Source organism: Sciurus carolinensis, chromosome 19 (assembly GCF_902686445.1).
Source record: "Sciurus carolinensis chromosome 19, mSciCar1.2, whole genome shotgun sequence".
Taxonomy (NCBI): domain Eukaryota; kingdom Metazoa; phylum Chordata; class Mammalia; order Rodentia; family Sciuridae; genus Sciurus; species Sciurus carolinensis.
The window spans coordinates 8,146,393-8,163,735 of record NC_062231.1 but is presented as its reverse complement, the minus strand read 5'-3'; the positions used below and the strand labels follow the sequence as shown (position 1 = coordinate 8,163,735).

The 17,343-nt window shown below is 38.5% G+C and overlaps 1 protein-coding gene across 1 annotated transcript; it reads right to left on the bottom strand.

Moving 5' to 3' along the window:
* Nucleotides 1–12,749: 12,749 nt before the first annotated feature.
* Nucleotides 12,750–17,134, bottom strand: LOC124971180 (vomeronasal type-1 receptor 90-like). Its single transcript, XM_047534966.1, has 3 exons — nt 16,655–17,134; nt 16,320–16,586; nt 12,750–12,917 (listed from the first exon to the last, which is right to left on the bottom strand). The coding sequence occupies exons 1-3, from the start codon at nt 17,132–17,134 to the stop codon at nt 12,750–12,752; spliced, it is 915 nt and encodes a 304-aa protein (XP_047390922.1).
* Nucleotides 17,135–17,343: the final 209 nt, after the last annotated feature.

The window sequence follows — 17,343 nt, the reverse complement described above, 5'->3', positions numbered from 1 at the left end:
CAAATCATTGGAAAATTATATTTTGGCAAGTTTAAAACCCTTTTACCTTCCTTTGTAATTTCAGAGAAAGTTTTTTCTACCACTGACTATAAGGTCATTGAAACATTTCATTAAAAGACTAAAGATAAAATCTACCATTTACCCATTTTTAGGAATACATGTCAGTGGCATGAGCAAATTCAACTTTTCTGCACATATATTCTCCACCATCTCTAGCACTTTTTCTCCTTCATATACTTTCTCTGTATCCACCATACAGAAATTCCTTACTGGACCTCTTCCTCACTTTCTGGCAAATATCATTCCATATTTTGTCTTCATAAATTACACTAGCCTATGTTCCACCATCTACATGTAGTTCATAAACTGTTTATTTTTTTAGTGACAGTTCACTTGACACAGTAGTAAAGATTAATCTGTTTCAGAATCTCCTTTCTATTTACTATCAAGAACCACTCATGATCTACATGATTGAGACATAGAAAGTTGTCACTGTTCTCCAGAGGAAATGTCAATTATTTCAGAAATCTATTTAATTTTAATCAGCAAGTTGTAACTCTACTCAGATTATATATGCTATCTTCTGTTTTATATCTAACTTACTTCTATAAAAATAATGAGGGGTAATAAATTTCCCTGTTCACATTTTAATTAAGATACTCAGCTTTGCTTCTTTCTTCTGTGGCTTCCATACTGTGAGAAATTTAAAAAAATAATTTTATGTACTCCAGAGGGCAATGTGAGCAACCTCACATCACCACAAGCATGTATTGTAGTTTCTCATGAAATCTTTCTTGTGGTACATTTAATAACACAAATTAAAAATTAATGGTTTAAGTATATATCTTGTGCTCTGTCCATTATCAAATTCCAAGTGAGATGACAGTGGTTGTGATGTGCTCTTCCCATGAAATATTGAAAAAACAAGTGAAACTGATGGTGGTTTTCTTTTCTGTTTTTCAGAACACCAGGGTACATTATTTCCTATACCTGGATTGAAAGATTATCTGTGTCCATTAATCTTGTCTCTTTTCATTCTTCATTTTGTTGTGGGGTGCAACTTTAAGAACAGATTGATCACCACCAAAAAGTTCAAATTTCAGTCTTTATTAATTGACTGACTGACTGTCACACATCACCCAAAAAATGGCTACTGGGAGATCAGCCCCAACCACAGAGTTGTAGGAGTTTTTATACCATAAGTCAGTACATCACTCATAAATGTCTGTTGCTATGATTTAAAATTACAAACTAACATCATGAGATCTAAATCATTAGCAGAGAGGGGAAAGTGGGTCAAAACGACCTTAATGAGGTACAAATTAAAGAATGGTTACTAACATCTAGAAAATTACTATTGACATCACTGTTGATATGGTACATTATTTAGGAAAATAGGAATCAAAACAAACAATTTTTCATTGTACAAAAATTACCATTTTTTGTTGCCAAACATGTCATTCTAAGCAAATGTTGATGGGTACAGAGGCAGGGTTTTTCTGTGGGAGAACTATTTCCTTTATAACAAGGAGACTCAAAATGAACTCTGTTTAGTCATTGCCCATATAGCCTGACCTATAACATTTCCATGGAAGCAAATCCATCAGTCCATCACAATTTTAAAATTCTCCTTCCCATTTTCTTAATAATGAATGTGTTTGAAGGCATTTTTTAGAAAAAAATATTTAGAGAAGTTGAATCTCATCCTGTCTTGGTCTGTATATTCACATTTTATTTTATCAGGACATCACAGAAAATGTGAATCTCTCTCCTTTTCTTCTTCCTAAAGCAAAGTGGACTTGACTTGTCATTATTGAGTTCATCAAGGAAACAGATTCTCCTGCAGGTATGTTTTGGTTTCCCAGTAATGACAGCTTAGTGTCTGTGACAAAGTTCCTTTGGAGTTTCCTGATTCTTCATTGTTAGAACAACAAAGTTTCTTCCAATATTTCTGAAGACAAACTTTGAAAGGTTGTTAGTGCCTAGCTGAAGTTGTGAATCCTAAGGATACTTGCCAGTCTTATTTTCCAGAAATGGTGGCCATTCATTTGGCCAGATATTCTCCAGGTTTTTCTTCTCCATATTCCCGTAGCTCATACTTTTCACAAGGGGCCTGCAAGATATGCAAGCTGTTTCTTCATAGTTCTCTTCATAGTTTTCTTCCTGGTTCTCTTCATAGATTTTCAGCTAGAACTGTGCCAACAGCTGCTGCCCAGTTAACAGTCAGTCCCAAAACCACATAAAGCATGGCCAGTTCCATTTCCCAGATCTCATTTTTCCAAAATGCTATAACCTACAGAAGGCCATGAGAGCAGTGGTGAGTTGAACTATATGGCAAACACAAATCAAAGTGTGATGTTGTTCTGCAATCATTATCATTAGTACTGTTATTATTTTGGTACCAGAGATTGAATCAAGAGCTGCTTAACCACTGAGGTACAGTCACAGTCTTCTTTTATTTAGAAGTAGGGTTTCACTGAGTGACTAGGTCTTCACTAAGTTGCAGAGGCCGGCCATGAATATGTAATCCTCCTGCTGCAGTCAACCAAACTGCTGAAATTAGAGTCATATGTCACAATGTCCAGCCCATATTACCTTCCCTGTGATTTATTGCTGTCTCTATGGGAGGTCCAGTATTTTTGAGGATGATTTTCTGCTGTAGTGTATTAAATCTGATTGTTTTTACTTGGAACAGTGTGTTATTCTTGCAGCACAAAGACCTGCATTTGCTCTTTCATGTCATCATTCAATGCCTGCATTTGCTCTTTCATCTCATCGTTTGCTTCCCTGATCATTTTAATTATGTACATTCTGAACTCCCTTTCTGTCATTTCTTCTGCCATGCTGTCATTGGATTTTATTGATGTAACATCTAGATTTGCTTGAGACATTTTCTTCCCTTGTTTTCTCATATTGTTCAGGAATCAGTGGGTCATTAAGATATTGCAGATTTCCTCTATTGACTTATAATGTCCCTGAAGATTGCTAGTATATCCCCTCTTATCCTACAGTAACCTGCAGTCTTGGAGGAAGTTGATAATGCGGTGCTCCACAAGGAAGCTGCCTCTCTAGGGGTGGTGACCATCAGGTGGGGTATATTCTCTGATAGTGGGCAGAGGTGCCTCCACTTGTTGACCAATGGTCATCCAAAGGGGAACTAGGCTGCCGGCTGTGCATATGTCTCTGATTTTACCATCCTTGTGGGAAAACCTCACCCGGCAGTGAAGACTCACCTGGTGGGGAGGTCTCGCTCGTCAGTTCCCCTCCTAGAGGTTCCCCTCAATCTACAACTACCGCCTGGGCTGGGCTGTCTTACTCTGCAACGTTCCCAGGGGCCCAGACCTACCTCCTGGGCCTGGGAGCCTCACCCTTCACAGATGAATCTCCTTAGCCTGCCTCTCCTCAGAGAATCTGCCCGAAGTCCTGGAAACTTCACTCTGCCCCTAGGCGTGTCTCTGTGCGGCTCTTCCACCAAGAAGCCGACTATGTCCTGGGACCCTGCTCTGCACCTAATTGCCTGGCTGTGCGGTCCCTTCTCTCAGCCACCACCTGGAGCCCCGTACAATAGCTCCGAGACCCAGAGACCCACCACACACCACTTCCTCTGGACAGCCGCCCGGCGTTCCGACACAGCCACTAGGAGTCCAAGCAACTCACTTCACGTCTCCTCCTCCCGCCAACCACCCATAGCCCTAGGCAGTCACTCCAAGTCCAAGTGACCCACTGTGTTCCTCCTACTCCTCGGGGTAGCCCCCCAGGTGTTCAGGAGCGGTCGCTCGGAGACCAAGTGACCCACCGTGCTCCTCCTCCAGGCAGGCCACTTGTGTTCAGGAGCGGACGCTTTGAGTCCAAACAACTCACCACTTGCCTCCTCCTCTGGCAACTGCCAGTGGCTCTGATGCAGTCACTCCTAGACCAAGCGACCCGCCGCACTCCTCCTCTTCCTCCGGGCAACCCCCTGGTGTTCAGGAGTGGTTGTTCTAAGTCCAAACAGCTCTCCACGCAGCTCCTCCTCTGGCAACCGCCTGTAGCTCTGATGCAGTCACTCCTAGACCAAGCAACCCACCATGCTTCTCTTCCTCCGGGTAGCCCCCTGGTGTTCAGAAGTGATCGCTCTGAGTCCAAACAGCTTGCCACAGAGCTCCTCCTCAGGCAGCTGCCCGGAGCCCCAGTGGTTGCTCCGAGTCCAAGCGCTGTGCCGAGCCGCCTCCTCTATGATGATCCCAGTTGTCTGTGTTTACCGCTCCAGTGGGGGGGAGGGGCGTCTCGCCGAGCAACTCTACTTCACTAAGTTCTCTGCGTTCCGGGGCAACTGCCCCATCTGGGATGCCTCCCCAACAGGAGAGACTCACCCGGCGGCTTTGAGTTGGTTCCAAGTCTCTCACTATCTCCTCTTTTGAATCCTGTGTCCTGGAGCAACATGAAATGCAGCCACCCTCTAGTCCACCATCTTGAAAACCCCCGAACTATTCTTAAGTAGTGGAATTTCACGGTCTAATAACAACCAACCAGTGACTGCCTAGGAAGTTTGTGGGCTATCAATCTGGTTGTAAAGTGGTGTGGGGGAGGCAGAATTATTGTGGCAGCAAAATATCAGATCTGATGCTAATATTCCTCTCTTTTGTGGACAATGGTCTTTATTCTGTAGCTTTTTCCTGCTGGTTAGGGGTGAAGAGTCTCATTCTGCCAGTAGAGGGAAGTCTGTGCAGAGTTGAATTCTATGGTGGTTGAGGAGCTGGCAATGGCAATAGGCAGAAACACCCTGGGTGCACCGTGCCAGGGCTTTTGTAGAGACAAAAATGTCATAGGGAGAACCCAGGACTGAAGTCTCTCTCTCTCTCTCTCTCTCTCTCTCTCTCTCTCTCTCTCTCTCTTTTCTCCTCTCTCTCTCAACCTGCAGGCAGAGACTCTGCCAGTTCACTTAATAAAATCTCTTGCATGAATTCCCACATCTGGAGTGGATTTTCTGGGTGCTTTCATTGGTGCTGTGACTCAGATGAGGCTCTTCTACTGCCTCTTAAGCAAGTGGAATCCCATATGTTGCCCCCCCACCCCCAGACTCTGGTCTCACCTTCTATTTCCCTGGATGCTCTCCTCCACATCCAGTGTTTTACACTGGTTTTATTCAGCAGGAAAGCTTCAGACTGCCAGAAGACTTTCTCTTGTCAGACCTACTCCAGTCCTGGGTTCTCTCTATGACATTTTGTCTCCACAAATCTTTAATATGTCAGATTTCCTTAGCAATTTTTTTTGTACCAAGATTGGACAGAGGGGTGGTGTTACCATTGATCTACATCCCCAGATCATTTTCATTTATTATTTTCAGACAGGTTCTGACTACATTACTTAGGGTCTCTGCTGCATTGCTGAGGCTGCTCTTAAATTTTCAATCCTTCTTTCTCAGCCTCCTGAGTTGCTGGGATTTTCATATCTTATCTTTTATATCTATTTACTCTGAACTACTTTATTTCAAGCATTTGTTTTTGAGATAACATTATGGTTTAGTATGTGAAAACCAAATTAAATTTTAATTATAACACATTTGAGAATCTGTGATTAAAGTAAATACATGTGTTGTCCAGGAAAGAATTCTGCCAGTAAGTCACTATAAAATTTTATGAGTATTAAGTTCAGTAGTAGAGGGCTGGGGATTAAGCTCAGCAGAAAAGAACTTAGCATGTGTGGAGTCTTGATCCCTAGCAGTGCAAAAAAATAATTCTAACATCAGTTTTATATGTGGACCTTTCAAGTCTGGAGAAATGTCATTATTTTCTTGAAGGAGGTAGGAAAACCTAGACTCCAAGGAGATTTGCATTTCAATGTTAGGTTGGGTACTTATCTGTTAATGAATACCTTAAAATGGAGTGAACCTGGATCAATTTTAAGTATGATTCTGTGTATTGCAATGATTCCATATATTTAACTAGACAAAAGTTAAAATGTGTTCCTGCTAATATTTGTAACTGGACATGACTGACAATGGCCAAATTTAGTGCACCATGATCAAGTGGGTTTCATCCCAGGGATGCAAGGTTGGTTCAACATCAGGAAATCAATAAATGTCATTCACCATATCAATAGACTTAAAGTCAAGAATCACATGATTATTTTGATAGATGCAGAAAAAGCATTTGATAAAATACAGCACCCCTTCATGCTCAAAACACTAGAAAAAATAGGGATAGTGGGAACATTCCTTAACATTGTAAAGGCCATCTACGCTAAGCCCATGGCTAATATCATTCTAAATGGTGAAAAACTGAAAGCCTTCCCTCTAAAAACTGGAACAAGGCAGGGATGCCCTCTTTCACCACTTCTTTTTAATATCATCCTTGAAACTCTAGCCAGAGCAATTAGAAACACCAAAGAAATTAAAGGGATATGAATAGGAAAAGAAGAACTCAAACTATCCCTATTTGCTGATGATATGATTGTATACTTAGAGGAACCAGGAAATTCCACCAGAAAACTTTTAGATCTCATAAGTGAATTCAGTAAAGTAGCGGGATATAAGATCAATGCACATAAATCTAAGGCATTTTTATACATAAGTGATGAATCTTCAGAAAGAGAAATCAGGAAAACTACCCCATTCACAATAGCTTCGAAAAAAATAAAATACTTGGGAATCAATCTCACAAAAGAGGTGAAAGTCCTCTACGATGAGAACTACAGAACACTAAAGAAAGAAATTAAAGAAAACCTTAGAAGATTGAAAGATCTCCCATGTTCTTGGATAGGAAGAATTAATATTGTCAAAATGGCCATACTACCAAAAGTGCTATACAGATAATAAAAACATTTAAAGTATGTAACTATACATACAATTCAAATCTCCCTAAAATTACACTCATGCTCTCTGAACAGAGTTTTCCAACATAAGCTAATACTCTGGAATTTTTTTAGCCCTCTCATTTATTGACAGAGATGATCAGATATTAAGAAAACAGAATGAAGTCTACCAACTTACATGAATGAAGTTCTGCATAATTTTAAAGAGTTAAACATATCTACAGAGATCATTTTAATAGGAAATTTTTTATGTGAGGCCTGCGTGCTTCATCCTCTTTCATGTACTCTGCCTCCAATACATAGATGATGACACTGTGTTCACCTTATATATGTGATGAGCCTGGAGCTAGGCTCATGGACTTCTCAACATTACACTCAAATAAAATGGAAGATCAAGTGGGTACATTCAAACCATCTGATTTCAGGTGTTGTAATTCTTAGCATTTTCTCTGTTAATATATTTAAAAATTACATGTGTTCATAAATAAACCAGAATAAGTATAACACAAAAATCATGTAAATATGGATTGTCTAAATCCTTGAGACTACTTGCTTTGGAGGGGTTTCTTTTTGAATGCAACCCCAATACTTTTAACTTACCAAAAATTACACAGGTTTTACTATACTCCAGGCACAAAATAAAGATGATGACAGAAAGAAAATAAGAAATGACCCTTGGAGTAAGACAACACCCTGAAAATCTCAAGGTCATAACATGAAAATATTTTCTATAACATGGTAATTTCTAATGCACGGGAAAATGTTTTGCACTTGGAGACAAAGATAATCAGTTATGATTGGGCAACAATGGACAAAGGGGGGGGGATGGATTCTACAAGGCACCAGAGAAATGTGAGTATTAGAGGATAAATGGGGCACTGGGACAGGTTCACATATTTTCTCACAGCCTCAGTTTTGACTGAGATGAATGAAATTTAATATTAATGTTAATGACTATTTTTTACTTTTCTCCTAAGACATGTATTCCATGACTCATTACCCCCAAATGTGAGAAAAACAACAAGCTGCACCATATTAAGAAAAACCTTTTATTCTGGTGTTGGAATTGGGATGTTGGCGAACACCATTCTTTTTCTGTTGCACATCATCAAGGTCCTCTTTGACAATAGGCTCAAGATCACTGACTTGATCTTTTGACTCTTGGCTCTAATCCACCTACTGATGCTGTTCATCATGAGATTCATACGTATGGACATGTTTATGTCTTAGCAGGGGCTTTGTGGTGACATCACGGGTAAATCAGTTGTCTACTTGTACAGGTTGATGATGGGATCCTCATATTCTACCACCCCCCCTGCTGAGCATCATCCAGGCCATCACCCTCAGCCCCAGAATCTCCTGTTCAGCAAAGTTCCAGCCTAAATTCCCACAGGACAGCCTGAGATTGCTTTTTTACCTGTGGGTTTTGCATATGTCACTCAGTGCTCACTTCTCAATCTCTGTAGTTGACAAGCCCAGTGTGACTTCACATGGGGCTTATATTTCTTAGTGATTCCTGCACAATTTTGCCCATGAGGTAAATAGATTGGATACTCTGCTCTGGGTTCTCAATTGACTTTCTTTCACTTCAAATACAGGAGACTACATACTCAAAATGAATTTGCTTCCAAAATGAAAATTGTGGACATATTTTGCTTCTGCTAACAGGGTAGGGGATGTCACAACATTCTTTGTAAACGACTTTTCTTCAAAGGCAACTTATAGTGGTGTTTCATTCAGCTTTTCTCTCCTATAACTAAAGGACCCAATGAGGACAATTATAGAGAAGAAAAAGTTTATTTGAGGGCTCAGATGTTCAGAGGTCTTAGTCCATAGAAAGCTGGTTTTGTTCCTTGGGGTTGGGATGAGATAGCACATCATGGCAAAACAGTGCTATAGAGAGACAAGGTTTACATGATCAGGAAGCAGTGAGGGAGACTCCTATCATAAGATAAAAACCATATACCCCAAATCCATGTTCCTAAAATCCTACCTCCTGCAGCCACAACTTACCAGACTTCAGTTACCACAGAGTAAATCCTTATCAGGGGATTAATTCATTGGATTAATTAATTTGATTAAGGTTCCCACAATCCACTCATTTTTTTTCCCTCTAAACCTTCTTATGTTGTGTCACACATGAGTTTTTGGGAACACCTCACATTCAACTCACAAAAGCAGGATGAGGAAAATATTGGAATGGTTGAATTCCTCTTTCTTTTACTTCACTTTTTAGGTTTTCCATTTATGGTCATATAATGACTATAATGTCCACAATAAATCAGTGGAATACATCAAGCTCTCTTTCTGGTTGAAGGAAAGATTGTCACAGGAGAAATGGCTAAGGGTATGTTGATTTCGCCAAAAATGCTCTACCTCAGGAAAAATCAGTGTTTTAGGAGATTTCAAGAAGGTGGAATGGATAAGGATGTTTTCCTGGCTGCTCTGTGTCATGAAACCAAGAAAGGAGCTAAGCATCTTCTCAGAAATGTGTGTGGGAAAAAAATGGGGTGTGGTGAGTACTTTACTTAAAATTAATACTGGATATTCAAAGCAGATCAGGGCCCCAGGAATTTGGATATAATAAAATAAGGAAAAAATCTCTAGTGCCACACTTGCTGCTTCCACTCAAGGAAACACTAGAGTGGGCCCTCTGGGAGTGAAGGGATAAGGGAATTAAAGGAACTTGCATTGTCAGGAGGCCTGCAGTGTGCCTGGATCTGGAGAGATCTGAGATTAAAGACAATGCATGATGAAATGGAAAGACATACTGCACTATATCGTGTGTGGGAGCAATGTTATGTCACTCCCCGTGGAGGACCAAGGAAGGAACCTTTTTGTAGCTGGGTGCAGGAGACTAGCAGCTGTGGGAACCAATTCCTGTCAGACCCAAGTTTGGCCTGAAGAATAAGCTTGGAAAATCCACACTTCACAAAATAGTGTGTGCCTAAGTAACCAGGAGAAAATCAAATGTGGAAAGTTTACACAGGGAATACTGTTTACATGAAGCCACTCAACTCCTACCCACTTTCCCCAATCTGGCTGTTTGTAGGATTTACTGGGAGAATTGCATCTGTCTGGAGATTCAAAAGGGCAGGGGCAGGAAGGATGGAGTTTACAAACTGAACTCAAGAGACCAGGAGATATGTGATCTTCAGCTGATGAAGGGGATTAAGGATTGGATCTTCATCACACATGCAGAAGCCAGAGGAGATCCCTGTGGTTCAGTCTTCCAGCATGAGAGAGCAACAGCTGGTCCTGGGAGGTACACTGATTTAAAATCTCCAGATGAATTGCCACAGAAGGAAGAAGGTGGAGAGTACCTAAACCTAAACCCCTCCTTCAGAAATTCTGCCTATGGGATTTCCTGTCTCTCTCCAGAAAAAAATGCCTTGAGGGTGCCGAGGGCATTACACTGCAAGGGAACCCACCTAACACAACTAAGAAGGGAAATTGGGAATCTTCTGAACTCCAACGAATGATCTCGCTGAGAAGTGGATGATGACACATAAAGGGGGTTGGGAGGGGGGAAAGAATGGAGGAAGGAGGGGACTGTATAGAGGGAAAAGAGGGGTGGGAGGGGTGGGGGAAAGGAAAAACTAACAGAATGAATCAAACACCATTACCCTATGTAAATGTATGATTACACAAATGGTATGCCTTGACTTCATACAAACAGAAACAACATGTATCCTATTTGTTTACAATAAAAATAAATTTTAAAAAATTGACCATGGAGAAAAGATATTATGAAGCCATGAAAAGACTTCCAAGAAATATGGGCTATCATTGAAAGACCAAATAAAAGCTTAATTGAGACACATGAAGGTTTGAAAATACAAACTAAAGGAATGCACAGTCTTTTCAATGAAATAATATCAGAACATTTTACAAACCTTAAGAATGAAATGAAAAATCAAACAGCATGCTTACAGGACCCCAAATATACAAAAGTAGAACAGACCCACACAAGTGTACATTATTATGAAATGCCTAACATTCAGAATAAGGATGGACTTACAAAGGCTGCCAGAGAAAAAATACAGGTAACATTTAGAGGGAAAGGAATCAGGATCTCAGCTGATTTCTCAACCAAGATCTTCAAAGATAGGAGACCTTGGAATGATATCTTCCAAGCTGTGAAATTAAATGGATTCCAGACAAAAATATAATACCCTTACAAATTAACTTTCAGAATTGAGGATGAAATAGAAACCTTCCATGACAAAGAGAAGTTAAAGAATTGGCAAGTAGAAAGCTTGTATGAAAAAATACTCTCAAAAAATATTTCTTGGAGAAGAAATGAAAAAAAAAAAAAAGAATGAAAACCGGTTAAGGGGGAAACCACACTAGAAAAAACAATCATTAAAGGACAAACTAATTCAAATTAAAAACCAGAAATAAATCAAATTGACAGGGAATAAAAATAATGTCTTGGTTCCAACATTGAATGTAAAAAGGGTAACCTCATCAACCAGAAGTCATATAGTGGCATATTAGATTAAAACAAATGACCCAACAATATGCAGTCTCTGAGAGACTCAATTAATATACAAAAACATCAATAGAGTAAAGGTAAAAGGTTGGAAAATAATGTATTATTCACATAGATCTTCTAAACTAGCAGTGATTTCAATCCTCATATTAGATAAGGTGTACTTCCAGCTAAAGTTAATCAGAGGGGACAAAGTAGAGATTTCATACTCTTAAGGCATTTATATATCAATGGGGTGTAGCAATCACAAATATTCATGCCCCAAACAATGGAACATCTATGTACATAAAAAAAAAAACTTCTCAAATTCAAGGATCAAATAGACCATAAGAAAATAGACCAGTAGGTGAGTTTGACACAACTCTCTCCACATAACAGATTCTGCAATGAAAAATAAACTATAGAACTAGAAAATGTCATTAATAACTTAGCCTTAATAGATACATATAGAATAATTCATCCATCAATGACTGAATATACTTTCTTCTCAGGAGCACATGGATCCTTTTCTGAAATAGACAGATCTTAGGCCAGAAAGCAATTCTAAGAAAATACAAAAAAAGAGATAGTACCTTGTATTCTTTCAGATGATAATAGAATAAAATTAGGAACCAGAAATAAAAAAATTAGAAATTACTCTAATACTTGGAGACTAATATGCTACTGATATAGCAGATCAAATCAGAAATAAAATTATAAAGTCCATAAGAGGTAAAGGAGAATAGTGACACAACACATCATAATTGCTGAGACCCTGTGAATGTTGTTCTAAGAAGAAAGCATATAGAACTGATTTCATCGGGTAAAAGAATAGGAAGTCACCAAATGAATAACCTAACATAACATCTCAAAGACCTGGAAATAAAACAAATCAACACCCAAATCATTAAAAGACAGGAAATCTTTAAAATCAGAGCCCAAATCAATGAAGTTGAAACAAAACCAAAAAAAAAATAAAAAAAAAAAATCAATGAAGCAAAAGTTGGTGCTTTGAAACAAAAATGCAAAATTGATGAACCCTTATCCAAGTTAATGAAGAGGAATATGAAAATTACTAAAATTTATGATGAAAAAGGAAGTATCACAAGTGACATTACTGAAATACAGATGATAATCAGAAACTACTATGACAATTTTCACTGTCATAAAATAGAAAATCTTGAAGACACTGACAGATTTCTAGAGACATTGGACCTGCCCAAATTGAATCAAGATGACATAGAAAATTTAGACACAGCAGTTTCAAGCAATGCATTAGAAGATGCCATGAAAAGACTACCAACAAACAAAAGTCCAGGAGAAGGCAGATTCTCAGTCGAGTTCTACCAAACCTTCAAAAATAACTAACACCAATCCTCCTCAAATTATTCCATGAAGTAAAAGAGAACCTTCCAACCTCATTCTATGAAGTTAGTATGACATTCTTTATTTCACCATCTTGACTGGACCCCATCCTTTGTTCTTAACTGCCCTCTGTTATCCAGTTCATCCAGGAATCCTCTGTGATCAGTGAGAGTTGAGACAGAAACCAGCCCTCACACTCCACTGCCTTGTTCTCCACACAGGAGAAAGTAGGTTCTGACTTGATGTCACAGAGATGTGCTGCCTTGCGTTGTGGGATGGTGTTAAACTGAATAAAGTAAAATTGCCCCTTTGGCCCCATTCAGTAATATTATTCTTGGTGTTTGTTCATCTGGAGTAGTGAAATTTCTTAAGTGCATTCTGTATTCTCATACAGGTGTTTGGTTCAAAAATTGTTAAATCAGTGTTTCTATAGGGCATGTGATCTGACTTCCTTTTCATCCTACTTACCAAAATTGTTCTATCACTTATGTATTTTCTGCTCCACATTGTTTTCCTCTCAGGATGCCAAAAAATAAAATGTAACAACTGGCCATGACATCTTGGCTTCTTTCATATAGTAAATTGCATTTCTGTTTTATTTCTTTTGTTAAATTCATCAGTAGACTACCCTGGAATGGGAGCACAGTATTTGCTTATCCATTTCTTTTCTGAAGTATAGTTTTATTCCTTCCCACTTATATTTTTCCAATTTACAGTGATCATGAAGATGCTATAAACCCTTGCAAACACAATTTGGGCAAAACATCTAGGTTTGATATCTCAATCATGTAGGTGACTCACTCTTGAGGGTAAGAAATTACAATGCTGTTTTCACAAAAGCCTGTGTCATTTGGCATCCCATAAATCAATGATGATTGCTGTCCTCTGCATACTTACCAGCATTTGATGCTGTTATCTTTTGTGTGCCTTAATAACATTAAATGTTTATTACCATGGCCAACAAATCATCAGAAAGGCAACAATCCAGTGATCATTTAGTGGGATCTTATCGTGGTTTAAAATTGCTTTTCTAATGGCATGACATCATTAGAAATGATGCACATTGTTTCAGGTCCACTTCTGATCTGGGCATCATATTTTGTCAAGGTTGTCTTTGTATTTTTCATTCTGTTATCTCAGCTGGATTTTTGTGTTTCCTTCTTTTTCCCTCCCTTTCTCATTTTGTTCTACTCATGATATGTAGTATTCTTTCATGTCAAATATTTAGACAGAGTAGTTAATTGACACATTGCTATGTGTATTCTGATTATTACAACATCTACAAGGAATAATTCTACAAGGAGATAATATTTCCACAAACTGCCTGTTCCTACTACTTGACTTCATATTATATATTCAGATCATCATTGTGAATAGAAAATTATCAGAGCAGAGTAGGAACTATGATATCAGTAGGTGGTTGTTTATAAGGAATTTTGTTTTGTCACATGTTCCTAAATTTTTCTCTTGATATATTCATTGATTCTGAACACTGTTATCTATTTGAAATTTTAAATCATTTTTCCAAGCCTGCTGGAAGAAAATGGAGGCCCAAGTCTCCATCATATCAATTTAAGATCTGATTCCTGTAGAAGAATCCTATAGTGCAAGAAATAAAATCAAGAATTTTTAGATGGGGTGTTGTCAAAATAAAATTTCTTCACCAGAAAGGATACAATAACATGAAGAGAGAACCTACAGATACTGGAGAAAATTTTTGAAACCCACATCTGAGATAAATCCTTAATTTCAAGGATATACAACAATCTCAAATCTTAACACTAAAGGAATAAATAACCCAATCAATAAATGGGCAGAGGAAGTGTACAGGCACTTCACAGAAGAAAAAATATAAATGGTCAACAACTAAGTGAAAAGATATTCAACATCTCTAGCAATTAGAGAAATGCAAACCAAGTGTAAACTGAGATTTTATTTTACTCCAATCAGAATGTCCATTATCAAGAACACATGTAACAATAAATGTTGGCAAGGAAGTGGAGTAAAAGGTTCACACATACATTGTTAGTGGAGCTTCATATTGGTTCAGCTACTCTGAAAGAAATATGGAGATTCCTCAGAAAATAAAATGGAAACACCAGATGATCCAGTTATCTCACTCTTCAGTATATATCCAAAGGATTAAAATTGGCATACTACAGTGATTCAGCCACATCCAAGTTTATATCAACTCAACTTACATTAGCTAAACTATGGCATCAACCCAGGTGCCATTCAACAGATGAATGGATTAAAAATGTGGTGTATATATACATAATGTAATGTTACTCAGCCATAAAGAAGAATGAAATTATGGCAGTCAGCAGTAAATGGATGGAACTGGAGAATATCATGCTAAGTGAAATGAGTCAATCCCAAGAAACCAAAGGCCAAATATTCTCTCTGAAATGTGGGTGCTAACAAACAATATGGGGTTGGGGGAGGGAAGAATAGAAGTTCATCAGATTAAAAAGGGGAAGGAAGGGGGCTGGGAATAGGAGATACAGTAGAATGAATCATACATGACTTTTCTGTGTTCATATATGAACAAACAAGCAGTCAAACTCCACATCATGTCCAACATAAAGAATGGGATTATAATTAGAATAAGTTGTATACATATATGTATAACATCTCAAAATACACTGTACTTTCAAGAATATCTAAACAGAAAAAATAAATGGTCTCAAATAAACCTAATATTCCATGTTAAAAAGGAAAGTAGTTGGCATTATTTTTTATTTGTTCCTTTTTCTAATTTAAAAACTTTTAGGAGTGTACTAGTCAGGGTTCTCTAGAGGCACAAAATCAACAGGAAGTATGATTATAAAAGGGAGTTTATTAGATTCACTTAGAAGACCAGAAGCTGGATAGTCTGAAATGGTCATCTGCAGCTGGAGAACTGGAAGAATGAGCAGCTGTGCAGCTGAAGATGCAGAAACCCCAAAAGAAGAAAGATCAATAGTGCTACCCTAGTCTGAGACCAAGGCTTCTGGAAACTACCTGGAGAATCACTAGCAGAGTCTAATTTGTAAGAGGGAATAATGAGAGTCTGACATCCTCACACAATCAAAGCACCGATCAAGAACCTGATCAAGAAGAGCTGAGCATGTATCTGCATCTGCTTCCTTGTTCTTCCATCTTCTATTTTATCCTAAAGTGCAATTGACAGATGAGATATCAATTTATGATAATACATGTTTACAATCTGTTAGGTTTTATGAAGGTTACTAAGGATATTGATTAAATAATAGCTGCTCCAATCTCTCACATATCTATAAATATATAGACTATTTTGACAATGAAACAGATTGACTTCTCAGGGGTCCCTTTTACACAAAAATCATAAATATCATTAGGTTATCTTGGAGGCAGATGGATAGTTACCAGGATTTTATTTCTCATTTACATGTTTCAAAGTAATCAGTTTTAAAACCCCATATTATCTATTCATACAGGACAATTATACGACATACAAAATAGCATATACATGACACCATGATTAAAAGTTACAAAGTTGAATGTAACTCTTTAAGAGAATTTATCCATCACAAAATAATAATACTTTTACTGTCCTTCCCCAAAAACTTTTCAAAAAGTTACTACCTTGCTTTGCAGTACAAATGAAAATGAAAGGACTGATTGTGGCATAGCCATTGGACACCATCATTGAGATAGAATGACAAACAGGGCCATTTTTCTGCATAGTTCTGAAGGAGAAGCAGATGCAGTCCAAACAGTACATGAGCATGAAGAAATTCATCAGCAGAAGGATGGTCCTGGTGGCCCTCTGTTCTGGGGAGGCTTTTGGAGGCAGACTGCTGCTGTGAAGGTGCTGGCACTGCCTCTTATGCCTGCACAAGGTAATCAAGATAATCACCATATACCCAATGGAAAGTGCCATAAGTCCCAGAAGAAAGACATCCCAAAATATACCAGTGTGGAAAATAAATGGCTGAGGAAGTAGCCCATGGGTAAGACGGTGCAGGAATCACTGAGAAATATAAGTCCACGTGAAGTCACATTGGACTTGTCAGCTGTGGAGATGGAGAAGTGAGCACTAAATGACATATAGAAGACCCAGAGGAAAAGAAGAGATCTCAGAGTGTGATGTGGAGATTTAGGTTTGAACTTTGCCAAACAGGAGTTTCTGGGACTGAGAGTGATGGCCTGGAGGACACTCAGCAGGCAGGTGGTTGAAATGGAGAGTCCCCTCATCAACCTGTACAAGTAGAAAACTGATTTACATGTGATGTCATCCCAAAGACCCTGCTGAGATGTAAAAATGTCTGTAGCTATGAACCCCATGATGAGCAGCATCAGTAGGTGGATTAGGGACAGGAGACCAATGATCAAGTCAGTGTTCTTGATTCTGTTGTCAAAGAGTAACTTGATGAGATGGAACAGAAAAAGGATGGTGTTGGCCAAGATCCCAATTCCAAGTTGAGAGTAAAAGGTGTTTCTTATGTGTATAATACAATTCAACTTCTTGTTTTTCCTCATCTTTTGGGATAAGGAGTCATGGATACATGTCTTAGGAGAAAAGCAAGAAAAATTCATTATCATAAATATTAAATTTTATCCATCTCAGCCAACACTGTGGCCATAGGAAAGATTGAGGACCTACTCAAATGCCCCATTTCCCCTTCCATACTCCTGATTCCCTTGCATACTCTGGAAGTCATCCATCCCTCTCTCTTTTCTCATCATTT

Coding starts and splice junctions, on each gene's coding strand:
- LOC124971180 (XM_047534966.1), bottom strand. CDS start 17,134: ATGAGGAAAAACAAGAAGTTGAATTGTATTATACACATAAGAAACACC. Junction 16,587..16,654: donor CCACAGCTGACAAGTCCAAT/GTGACTTCACGT, acceptor CTACTTCCTCAG/CCATTTATTTTCCACACTGG. Junction 12,918..16,319: donor CTATGCAGAAAAATGGCCCT/GTTTGTCATTCT, acceptor TACTTTATTCAG/TTTAACACCATCCCACAACG.